The sequence below is a fragment of the Macrobrachium rosenbergii genome, chromosome 14 (assembly GCF_040412425.1).
Source record: "Macrobrachium rosenbergii isolate ZJJX-2024 chromosome 14, ASM4041242v1, whole genome shotgun sequence".
NCBI lineage: Eukaryota > Metazoa > Arthropoda > Malacostraca > Decapoda > Palaemonidae > Macrobrachium > Macrobrachium rosenbergii.
Window position 1 is genome coordinate 25286202 of NC_089754.1, and position 12284 is coordinate 25298485.

The 12284-nt window shown below is 37.6% G+C and overlaps 2 protein-coding genes across 3 annotated transcripts in view; one reads left to right on the top strand and one right to left on the bottom strand.

Moving 5' to 3' along the window:
- Positions 1–83: 83 nt before the first annotated feature.
- Positions 84–7929, bottom strand: LOC136845810 (ionotropic receptor 21a-like). The gene is made up of 5 exons (XM_067116176.1): positions 6761–7929; positions 6065–6245; positions 4967–5154; positions 3255–3654; positions 84–658 (listed from the first exon to the last, which is right to left on the bottom strand). Exons 1-5 carry the CDS (start codon positions 6832–6834, stop codon positions 506–508), a joined length of 996 nt encoding a protein of 331 aa, XP_066972277.1. The 5' UTR covers positions 6835–7929; the 3' UTR covers positions 84–505.
- LOC136845811 (ionotropic receptor 21a-like) overlaps positions 652–12284 on the top strand; it is a 132020-nt gene continuing 120387 nt past the window's right edge. For both annotated transcript variants that reach the window (XM_067116177.1, XM_067116178.1), the window contains exon 1: positions 652–2591. The gene's annotated coding sequence lies outside the window, so the exon portion shown is untranslated. The remainder of the gene's footprint in view (positions 2592–12284) is intronic.

Consider the following 12284-nt stretch of genomic DNA (forward strand, 5'->3'; position numbering starts at 1 on the left):
TTTAATTTACCTGTTAACTTGAACCCTAAACAATATAATTTTAGATTCGTTGAAAGAAATAGCGCCAGGAAGAAAAATGAAGATTTTTCATTTGCATTTTATTAACATTTAACTACACTAGTTTAAAGTGTATAAGTCTTAGCATTATTTAACACACAGAAAATGAAATTAATCTTCAAACAAAGTCTGTGGTGTCTAGATTTTTCTATTAAGACTAGATTTTTTCAGGGATTGCTACAACTGTTTTTTTCCACTCCCGAAATAACATTCGATGTAAAGACATCATTGCTACAAAATAAGAATTAAATTAAAATCTTGTTTTCTTAAAACGAAAATAACACTAAAACTAATGGACGAATTTCTGAGATATTAAGAATTTTCCTACATCAAATATCTGCTTGATAAAGTTAGGCTGCTTTTATCCTTGACCAAAGGCAACTTGCTTTTACCCTTCATCAAGAAAAAGACCAAACTATCTCCTTTGGGGCAAAAGCCACTCCACACGTCAACCGACTGTCCTCCTTCTCCGGAAGTCGACTGATAACTCCCAAACCATCACCAAGAAGGCTGCGAAGTGACCGAAGAGAAGGACGAGGAATGGTCCCTGCAGGTGGACGATTGACAGAGGCTCGGCAGAAGAAGAAGAAGCCAACGCGATCTGGAGGAGAAATATGATTGACAGATTAAGAAGAATAACCTGAAACGTCATCGTGGATATTTGGTCAGGAGATACCGCAATAACTTGAAGAAATTTCGTCCTTATGGGCAAAAAAGGTTATTCAAGATAAGGGCACATCGTTAAGAGATGTAATAAGCAACTACATACGTCAGGGGTAACATGAAAAATAAAACTGTTACTGCAAAAATAGTTTCCCTCTGAGGCAAAGAAAGGATATTCTGAGGACATCTCATCCCAGAGTAAAGATAAGAAAACATAACAGAAGAGAGTCTATCCTGCAGATAAGTAGGATATCTAACCAAGGAGATATATTAGAAAAAATGGGAAATAAATGAAAGAAGATAGTGCATTAGAAATGCCATTAGCCTGAGTTCAAACGCAGCAAGGAGACATGGTTAAAAAGCGCATTCGAAAACTCATATACTGCTCAGAAGATGCATTTACTGCGTTAAGGTGTTCTCTAAATTTGGAGAAAATAAACGGAAGATAATAAAAAAACCTGTATATCAGGACACACGTATTATTATCCATTTATGGCGTTCATTTTTAGTAAATATTAAGAGACCACTTCCAGGCATTAATAAGCTATTATAATGCATTTATTCCAGAGTAAATACAGAGATTTAACACTGAGTAGTAATTAAACGTTCAGGACAGTTCTATTAATAGAAAAGTTATTTACTTTCAGCGAATCTGATTGCGGTTTGTGACAAGGAATAAATCATCAACAAGTTACATTTTTCTTTCTCTTCTTTAAGTAAAATCTGTCACTTGCACAATATACAAAGCAAGAATGGAATGTGAAAAATCGAGGTAAAACTGCATATGTAGGAAAATATCAGCCAGTGCAAAACAACCATAGAATAGACTTTCTTTACTACGATTTTCGTGGCTACTACGCGAACGTTGATTGTTTTTGGCATTCTCATATTCATAGACCTAGAATCATGCACGATTTGGTGAAGGTAGGTTTACCTGGCTTGAAATTGTTCTTCTAAACCCAGCCGTGAACGCAGCCGGTTGTCTTTTTGGTCTCATTGTGAAGTGAATCGTGTCGAAATTATGCGAAGTTGCCCTCTTTGTGAATCTAATCTATTCTAAACATGTCAATAACGCACATAGTATTAAATATAAAGTATACGTGCCTTAATACAGGTGTAAAGTCAATTTGAACGGAAAAACAGTTTCCGCTGCGGCAGAATTACTCATGGATGTAGACTAAACACCCTCGGTTTGAAAGGAACGTAGTTTGAGAAATCACACAACTGGGGCCAAAATTTGTTTTTGTGCCGAACCCCACCGTTAATGGCTGGTATATTTTTGTCTGGAAGTGGTGTTACACAACACAGAAAGTACCAGCACCTAAATCGGTGACCTAGGAAAGATCATGGAAACTGACGAAGCCAAATTTGGCAAAAGAAAATATAAAATAGGAAGGGACATTGAAGGAGTGTGAGGATACATTAGTTTCGAACGTGAATCGTGATTCGAAACGAACTTTTGTGGTCTCGGTAACCGACCGAACACGCGAATCCCTCGGTGAGCAGATCCGCAAGTGAATAGGAATGCCAGGTGCTAAGATCATTTATGATTATAGCTCGGAATATTCCAAACCAGAAATTGAGGAATATAGTCGCGAAATAGTGAATCATTCCCAAACTTTTGTAGACCCCGTGACTGGTGCTTCTGCACAAAATATGAAACGTAACAGTAGGTGAGATGCAAGAGGTGATTTACCCAACACGCCGGGCGACGAGGAGTGTTCACCAAGAATTTATCCTTCCCTTCTTCAAAAGCCAAAATCCATGAACAGACGCCAGGTTTGACGTGTTCGTGGATACAGTCGCTACCCTATACCCACTAACAATATCACCCTTCGAAGTCACCGGTAACCTCACAACCAACAGCCTAGGTAAGATCTGTTATGCATAATATGAGCTGAGAAGGTAGCCTGAATGTATCTATGTTAAAATAGTAAAGGATGGGGGGTCCAGTAGGGCGAATCCAACACCCACCCCAACCATTTCATGGCAGGAAAGCCCTAGGCTAAGTTAGGTTAAAGAAGGTTAGGCTAGCATGCACCCACGTTGAAATGTCTTTCGTTTGCTCATACACTGGCTGCAAATAAGCCAAAATGACCGATTTTACCAGATTTTCGGTCTGTGACTCGCGGAAACTGTTCAGACAACTATTCCCCTGTTTTACCAAGATAAACTCTATAATTCCAGGGGAAATAAATGTGCCATCTTCTAGAAATGGTAATGTTAAACCAGGGAGAACGTCAACATGTTTTCGTCACTTGGATACTTTTATTTAGCTTATCATTCTTCACGATGAACAAAGTTTGACCACTTAAGTCCAAAAATGAAGTCTCATTTTACGTGAGATTTATTTTTATTCTAATACTGTGTATGAAATAATTCATTGAATTCTTAGTGCAACCTTTGTCAAATAATTTTCTTCGTCTAATGCAAAAATATGAATGCAAAGTGATATGTCGTAGGGTGGGAACACAATCCAGAAAAACCCCAAATGATTAAACTCGGTACAGGAGAGCAACAGCATGTCAACTTACTTCTTTGGTGCCGCCCATGGATTCCTCCATGGCCTCCTTCATCCATTTCTGTATGAGACCACATTCAAAAAGCCGCTGCATCCCAATGTCAAACTTGTGCTTCCAAGGAGCATCCTTCCGTATTGGGAAGGTTAGGTAGGATGGGTATAGTTGCTCCTTGAGCGAATACACTCGAGAATTATATCCCAAGCGGCTGTACAAGATTTTGACGTACGAGTAGGTCTCCAAGTGACAGTGGGAACCTTTGAGGGTCCGCTCAACGCAGCCTTCCTGCCCGATGTTCGGCAGTTTTTCTAGCAACGGGACGAGGTCTAACTTCTTCCCGAGGGCGGATAACGTTGGGTGGGTCGAAGTAGCCAAGGCTTCGATGACGAATTCGCCGTAGTTCAGCATACATAATCTGAAATAAGGAGGCACCATCTTAAACCGTGCTGTATTCTAACTTAGTAGTAGCAGTTTTTCGTTTTCCCTTCTCTTATACTTTTGTTTTTTTTTAATTTTTAATACCAAGGGAAGTAAAACACTTGGAAAATATTTGCTATTGCATCAACATTAGTCATGTAAAATGTATTTATACACGCACACGTGCAGTAGATACATATTGTTGGAATTTTGAGCACAATTGACTCACTATCAAGGAAGGTAAACTGGTACAGAAAAGGAATAATGTCAAGAGCCTCAAGGCGGTGGAGTGGTTCCTTATACCTTAAATCTCAATACTTCAGTACATGGAAACAAATCTCTCACTGTTTTACTTATTAAGATAAATACTAGCCATATCCCACTAGAAACTAATTCACTAAATAAATCCAAACTTATCCCCCGACGGCTGAAACGTCAAATATGTGGTTTTCGGTACCCACGCTCAAGATTAACAACCCAACCCATGCCCCCAACAGATGGGCAACATGAAAAAAAAAAAGATTGGTTACGTTATCAGAAGGTCAGCGGCGGTTCTCGTAAAGCTTAAGAGTTTCAAGTGCATATCTGCCGATATACGAAGGTATAAAACAAAAGATAAGTTGTTGTAGGGTCAAAAAGTACAAACATTAAATCCAAATTTCACATCTTCGGGATTACATAAGTGACCCATTGCTATAGGGCTTTGCGCGACTCATTTTAAAAGAAAATGAAGTGTGTGTGTGTGTGTGTTGTTTGGGGTGTGGTGTGTTGTTGGGGGCGGGGGCTCTTTAATTTTGAAATTCGGCCGGGTTTTCCTACAAATATATCTAGAAAAGAACATACGTTCTCCATTAAGGTAAAAATGTCCACGAACCGCCTCTATAACTCGGATGCCTAATTTTTGTATTTTAAATAAGCTGCGTCAAGCGCGTGGTGGGGAACTTGTTGGTAATGTTATAGTACATGTCTTTGTCAATATTGAAAATTATCTTTTTTTTACAGATCTGTTATTCAGCTGGTACTTCGAAATGCCTTAATGTGCGACATGATAGGTTTTTAGTTTTTATCACTAACAACATTAACTTAGTTTTGTATGAAATGCACTAAGTTAAAGTTTTCGTTATTTCCAATCAGTATGAAAAAATAATCTTCAGTCACAGAGCCCCATAGTTTACAAAGGAACTTATCCTAAAGTGAAAGTACCTTCACTGCTCCTGAGCAACATGGAACGTGCGCCTACATCTCTTTCGTGCCGCATGGGAAGTTTTCCGCGATTTCCTACTGGATAAAGAACTGCGCAATTTTCTTACCTGTAATTGCTCTTGGCTAGTTCCTGCGCCGTCTGAATCTTCTTTGGGAAAACAGGGATGGTCAAGACCGCGATCAAGTTGCAAATGTACGACAACTCCAAGATCCAAGACCCAAGCCACCAAGGGAAGAGGAAGCATCTGATTCGCCAATCAGAAGAAATGTCATCCGGAGGGCACACCAGGAGTCCCTGACGAAGGTATGAAGAGAGTGGACAATTAAGAATGATTATAAGAAGACTGCAAAGGTCGAAGAATACAAGGAAATCAGTAATAAAGAAGTTTTTAGTAATATTTTTTCAAGAATAACCAATAAATATAACTAGATCATGTCCAGTCAAGTGAAATTCATAGCAAAACGTCAAATTTACGGCCAGGGACTATACGCAATTTATATTAAAACATAACCGGTTGACTGGTTATTGTATTCTAAGCCAAAGAAGTGGATAAAAAGACACATTAGGAAATGAAAAACAAAGCTGTGGCATTTTAATCACAAACAGGCTTAATATATATTTTACTAAATAAGGAACGATCGAATGATAATGGACTCTTCCAAAATCGATTGAATTCATTTGAGTGCATAATTACAGCTGCATAACGATGGACATGGAAGGCTAGAGTATTGTTAATTGTTGCCTGATTCCAAATACAGCCTACTCGGTGTGTTGAAGTAGGACAGGCCACTCAGACTTAACCCTAGCTCATTTGAATCTACTTTGTACTCATAAGCTCTCCTTTCTTTCTTCCTTCTCTTCAAATTTAAAATGTCTTGATTATGTATAAACCGCATTTTCTGACCTTGCGATTTAACTGTTTTGACTCTATTCGCGCAAAAGCATATTTACATTTCCTTTGACCGGTTATACGTTTATTGATCTGAAAGTATATTTTATACATATGGCAGTTAGTCGGCTGTAATGAATAGCAACCAGGTTGGAGAAGGGCATAAGACTGAAGAACTTCATCCCGTTATCTAGCCAGGGACCGGAAGCCTGAGGAGTGTCGTCGAGAATTACTGAAGCTAAGTAATCTTACTTGGCTGAAATAAAATACTGTTCTCGCAACTGTTCAGTATTACGGCTTACTCATTCTAATTACCTGCCCAATAGTTATGAGATTGAAGACGAAAGATTTTTCGTGTTGGCGATTGAGTAGATGAAACATGACGGCCGTTATGAGAAGAGACACCAGAGTGCCGGTCCACACTTGCCACGTGAAGGGGTAGAGAATGTTCTGCCACTGGGGAAGAGGAGGAGGCGTCTCCAAGATCAAGCCGAATCTGCCAATAGGAAAGACCCCGTAGGGTTGTAGTACCATCAGCGCAGCTCACGCGTTGCAATTAGGCATTACTTTTATTGCAACTGCAGGTTTTCCTCCTGTTACACATTTAAAACCTTTTTAGTCACAATTCCCCTTCAGCGCTGAGTGACCTCGTGGGTCCCAAAGCTTGGCGTTTGGCCTAAATTTTATATTCCGATTCGAAATAGGAAAGGAGAATGTTATCATAAAAGAAAAGAAGGGCGAACATTCACTCATTCCCGAAATAATTTATGGAGCCATTAAATGAGAATGTTTCGGTATGAATGAAATGGTAGGTCTAGCTTTGCAACTCTCAGGGCATCTTGGTTTTTCTGGTGGAAGGAAAAGAACGTTATGCTTTTAAAGTTAATGCAGCGCGAAGTCTGATAAAAAGGTAAAATATTTCGGTACAACAGACAAAAATGAGTTAACGGAGAAGTTAATAAAAGACGAAAAGGCTAAAACTAAGTGGTAAACAAACGAGCGAACACCGACCCTTCGTAATGATAAGGAATCGATAGGGCGAAGTCTCGGTTCCTTCCGGGCGTGATGCTGGCGAAGTTGAGCATCAGGTCGTTCTTCCCTTCCTGGATGAGGCCCTCGATGACCGGCCAGGTGGCGTCGTCTGTTGAGCGGTTTGCCAGGAGAGTGAAAAAAAGGATAATTCGATTACATCATATTTACATTAGAAGAAGTTGTACGGCTCACCTTCATGTGATATTATAAAACTATTTTCTCCCTCTTTTCCCCGTAGGAGGGTAGTGCCGTCAGTGCACCTCACGTGATGCACTTTAGGCATTAATTAAGGGTCTGTAACCTCTTTCATTCCTTTTACTATTCCTTCGCTCATATTCTTTCTTCCATCTAACTTTCCACCCTCTCTAAAAATTGTTTCTTAGTGCAACTGCGAGGTTTTCCTCCTGTTGCAACTTTTAAACCTTCTTACTGTCAATTACCTTTCAGCGCTGAATGGCCTCAGAGATCCCTGCGCTTGGCTTTTGGCCTAAATTTTCTATTCTGTTCTCCTTCATTCTGTCAGAGCATTACCTTGTGTGCTATCTCCCTAACTGATACAATTCTATAGCGAACAGATTCAGGTATGGAAAACATGTGTGCGCGCGTATTTGTGCGCGTGTGAGAGAGAGTGGGAGACTGACATTGAATCGGATATATATATATTTAATAAAAAAATTTTGCAGTTGATATATTTTAGTATTAAAGTTCCATTACTAAAGTACATTTCACCTGTTAAAACAAGTGCACTGAAATTATCAAAATGAATTCAAACCATTAAATCCAGATTAAAGGAGGTACAAATATTCATTGTTACATATATTTAATTATTTTTAAAAACCACACAAACAGCGAGCAGTTAGAAATCACTGGATGCTAAGATTTACCAAAGATTTAAGCAATGATTTATGTCGAAAATAGCCCGGTAACTAAGCTTCATTATTAACATACTAAATGTCCAAGACATGCTCTGTTCTTAGTTGACTAAAATAGCAGTTACCTATACTATACTTTCCCAGTACTAATCTGGTTCGTCATTAAGATGGACTGTTCACATCAGTGAGGAGGCTAATTCAAAACTGCCGTTTCATTTCTAACTCTGCATGCAATGATTGTACAAATCGCTAGGAAGCGCAATCAAGCATTCACGTAAGGGGAACTGGTTTGTTTCATTTGTTTGTGTGTGTGTGTGTGTGTGTATGTATATATATATATATATATATATATATATTATATATGTGTAATATATAAATATATATATGTACTGTATATAATATATATGTGTATGTATAGTATAACTGAATCACGAAAATATTGAACATGATGAATATGTAAATAAAGACAAAATCCACGAAAGAAAGAGAAACACTGGAGTGCAGCACTCCAGTGTTTCTCTTTCTTTCGATTTTGTCTATATATATATATATATATTATATATATATATATAATTATATATGTAATATAAATTATATATATACATATATATATATATATATATATATATATAATTATATATGTAATATAAATTATATATATACATAAATATATATATATATATATATATATATATATATTATATATAATTATATATATAATATAAATTATATATATACATAAATATACATATATATATATATATATATATATATATATATATATATATATATATATATATATATATATATATATATATATATATATATATAGACTTTGCGGTTAATGGGGCATGACAATCAAATTATTATTATTCCGATATGCTTCATTATTTATAGAGAATTATTTTCATACACTTCATCATCATTGTTTTATGAATGTCATTATAGTTATCACAATTAACCAAGATAGTAACATACTTAATATGAGTTTTATTGAAAAGTGACGTCATTCGTGATATTTACGAGTGAGCTGGATGTCGTAGCTAAAACCGAGCCACTTGGAGAGGGCATCAAATATCACGTAACTCAGCCCTTTTGGCGGAGCGCCCTCTGCATCCGAAAAGAATATTGGCACGTCCAGACGGTTCCCGTAGACGTGCATCGTCAGTGCCCTCATATCTTGGAACCTGTCAATGAAAAGGTCGTTCCAGAAGCTGAACGCTCCGGGCTTCCAGACACCGAGAGAGACGGACCCGTTATTGGAGGCAAAGGGGAACGATGTCCAGACCTTAAAACGGACTGGGCGACTCTGGTTTTCCATCCTCTTCCCTCCAGGGCAGATGAGCGCTGCCCAAGGTGCTTGCATGAATTGCGCTTGGAAAAAGTCTTTCATCCTACATGGAACTGCTATCGAGATGAGCACTGCAGAGCCTTTAGACCAACGTCGGGCTGTAAGCCAAAGAGGCCACCAGCCCATGTCGCTAGAAGTTACGATGGCCACAACAGCGTCTGTGCAAAATCAGGTGTTCAGTATCGTTAGGCGGCTGAAACTTTCTATGAATATAGTAGAAAGAGGTAAACAATATAATAATATGCAAAGACATAAAGTTAAGACAAGCCTTCCCAAAGCTGCTTCTCGAGAAATATAATTTTTATAGTATAATGTTGTACTGCAGTAATGATCGGTAATTATTAAAATTTCCGACATTGACCTTAAGAACATTTTATAAGGACTACACATGCATAATGGTCATCCAAAGAACTCACTTGCAACAGCAGTGGAAAGGTTAGTGTCGTTGTTTTCACGCAAGTTCTGATCTTCCAGAGTGTTATTCTTGTCGTCTGAAAGGCTCTTAAGCTTTTCTCCGGAAAGCCTTACAACAGAGACCGGCGTTTCCAGAAGTGGTAACAGATCACTGATTCCGATTGCTTCCTCAGGCATGAGTAGTGTGACGCTTTGCTCTTTCAGCGGTCCTTCAAATAACCCTCTCATCAGGTGAAGAATCTGTTGGTCATAGTCAGTTTCCCACGGGCCATGGCTTCCAGGAAAATGTCTTCCATGAAGTGCATTCAAGGGGGTCAGAGTTATTAAGCCGATGACGGATAAGAGTGACGACAGTCCTCTCATCTCTGGGGGTGCTGGGATCCCAGTGAGAGAAGGCAAGCAATTTGACGGTTCTAAAGAAGAGTCTTTCAAAGCTTGTGGAAAGAGATTTCCAGAGCCTTCCTTCCTCAACGCTCAGAGCGTCAGTGCGGAATGAAGCAAGTGTCCACAGTGCGCGACTGCGATCTTTCATGTCATACCAATAAAAATCATTATGTTATTCCTTACTTCTTATTGGACGTCTGAAGATCTGTGTCCTCCAATGAGCTTCAAGTCTTTCAGTCCATGAAGCTTACTGGAGGGGGTTATTGGAGATGAAACTTTGAATAAAAATGACCTGATTAATATTAAAAAGCTTAAAGCGTCGTTTTTCTTGATTTTTGCTCATCTCTTATGAAGGAAGAATGTGTTCCCTCCATGGAGGAAATCACTGACTCTAACAGAGGTAATTTAAAGTTAAGGAAAGACGTACACATTATTATGTTTTTTAATTTTAATATATATATATATATATATATATATATATATATATATATATATATATATATATATATATATATATATATTATGACAGCAAGAATATATATGCATATATATATATTGATATATAAGAACTATATATGCAGCATATATATATACTGTATATATAATATATATATTATATATATATATATATATATATATATATATATATATATATATATATATATATATATATATATATATATATATATATATATATATATATATATATATATATATATATATATTGTTGATAGCAGTTCTTGTCGTCATTATATAATGCAATATTTGTATTTTTAGTATTTTCCATTAATTTATCTCCTGATGTGTGTGTGTTTTTCCTTATTTGCATGGTATCATTAAATATACTTCATAAGAAATTTAATATCTGGGGTTATTTTACAAATTATGTATTTGCTTTTCGTGGATTACGAAATCTTGGAACTTGGGTAACACTCCAAGGAGTATGGAAGAGGTAACAAATAGCTGGTAATGTGGCACTTGTTTAAACACCCTGGGTATGAAATTCCCCGTAGGAGGGTGGTGCCATCAGTGCACCTCATTTGGTGCACTGTAGGCATTACTTAAGGTTCTTTGCAGCGTCCCTTCGGACCCTAGCTGCAACCCCTTTCATTCCTTTTACTGTATCACCGTTCATATCCTCTTTCTTCCATCTTGCTTTCCACCCTTTTCTAACAATTGTTTCATAGTACAACCCCGAGGTTTTCCTCCTGTTGCACCTTTATAACCTTTTACTTTCAATCTTCCTTTCAGCGCTGAATGAGTGGCATCAGGCCTAATTCTCATTCCAATTCCCTGGGTATGAAGGCACGAGGTTACTTGCGCCAATATTAACATGCTTAGGATTACACAGTTGCTAAGAGTGACTTGGATAAAACTTATTTAATGTGAATTGGTATCAAAGCACCTATTGTTGTTCATATGTGTACTGGGTATCAGGAGTAGTGTCTACTGTGAAGACTTTTCTCAGGCTCTTACTGTAGGTCCCGCTGCTAGGTAACCAGTTGGTTCATAGCCACGTAAAATAAATCTAATCCTTCGGACCAGCCCCAGGAGAGCTGTTAATCAGCTCAGTGGTCTGGTTAAACTAAGGTATACTTAACTTTTTCTTAGTCGAAACGAAAATACACAAGAGAAAACAGCATGCCTATAGAATCACAGCGTAAACAGTCGAGTTTTTCTTCCCAACAGCCTAGGAAAGCGGGGATTTTGATTGAACTTCGTTGGGATGACTAGTATCAGGCATTAAAAATTAATATTCAAGAATATCGCGGTCATACATAAAAGCCATTAACCTTTATATATGGATATCTTTTCAAGGTATAATCTTGCTCTTTATGATGTCTACCATGTTATCATATCTTTCCGTTCACTGATCTTCCCCTTGAATAAATAAACTCTTTGTTCAGACAACTGTCTCCATTTATTGCATGTCGGGTCATAAAAAACGAGTTAATAACAACATACGCACCACCTATGACCAATAATAATCTTAGGAAGCAATTGAGCAAATATTCAGGCTAAATCTATAGTACTGTACGCGAAAAATAAAATACTCGTTCCCTTAAGTCTAGCTATGGGTCTGTTCATTAGGCTAAGCCAGTCAGTGCGGCGTAAGAAAGAAATATTAAGAAACAACGAACAAATTGTTCATTGCTGAGCGCGTGCGTTGGAAGGTACACAGACCCAGAATTCATTATTGTTCTGAATGGTGTAGCACAGAACCAATCGCCCTTGGAGAGAAAGAACACCCATTGCTCAGGTTTCCAGTAGGGCAGCGGCGTTTAACGTGCTTAAATCGCTTCACCTCTTCTTGAGATCTGTTCTCTTGGCCTCTCATTTGTAATTCGAATTTCGTAAGCACTAGTCACTGGCCCCCATTTTGCATATATATATATATATATATATATATATATATATATATATATATATATATATATATATATATATATATATATATATATAATGTGTGTGTTGTGTGTGT

Excerpts from the sequence above, each read along its gene's own strand:
- LOC136845810 (XM_067116176.1), bottom strand. The coding sequence starts at position 6,834 with ATGCTCAACTTCGCCAGCATCACGCCCGGAAGGAACCGAGACTTCGCC. Across the intron at positions 6,246-6,760 it reads ATTCCTTATCATTACGAAGG|ATTCGGCTTGATCTTGGAGA; the intron begins GTCGGTGTTCGC and ends TCCTATTGGCAG. Across the intron at positions 5,155-6,064 it reads ATCTCATAACTATTGGGCAG|GGACTCCTGGTGTGCCCTCC; the intron begins GTAATTAGAATG and ends TACCTTCGTCAG.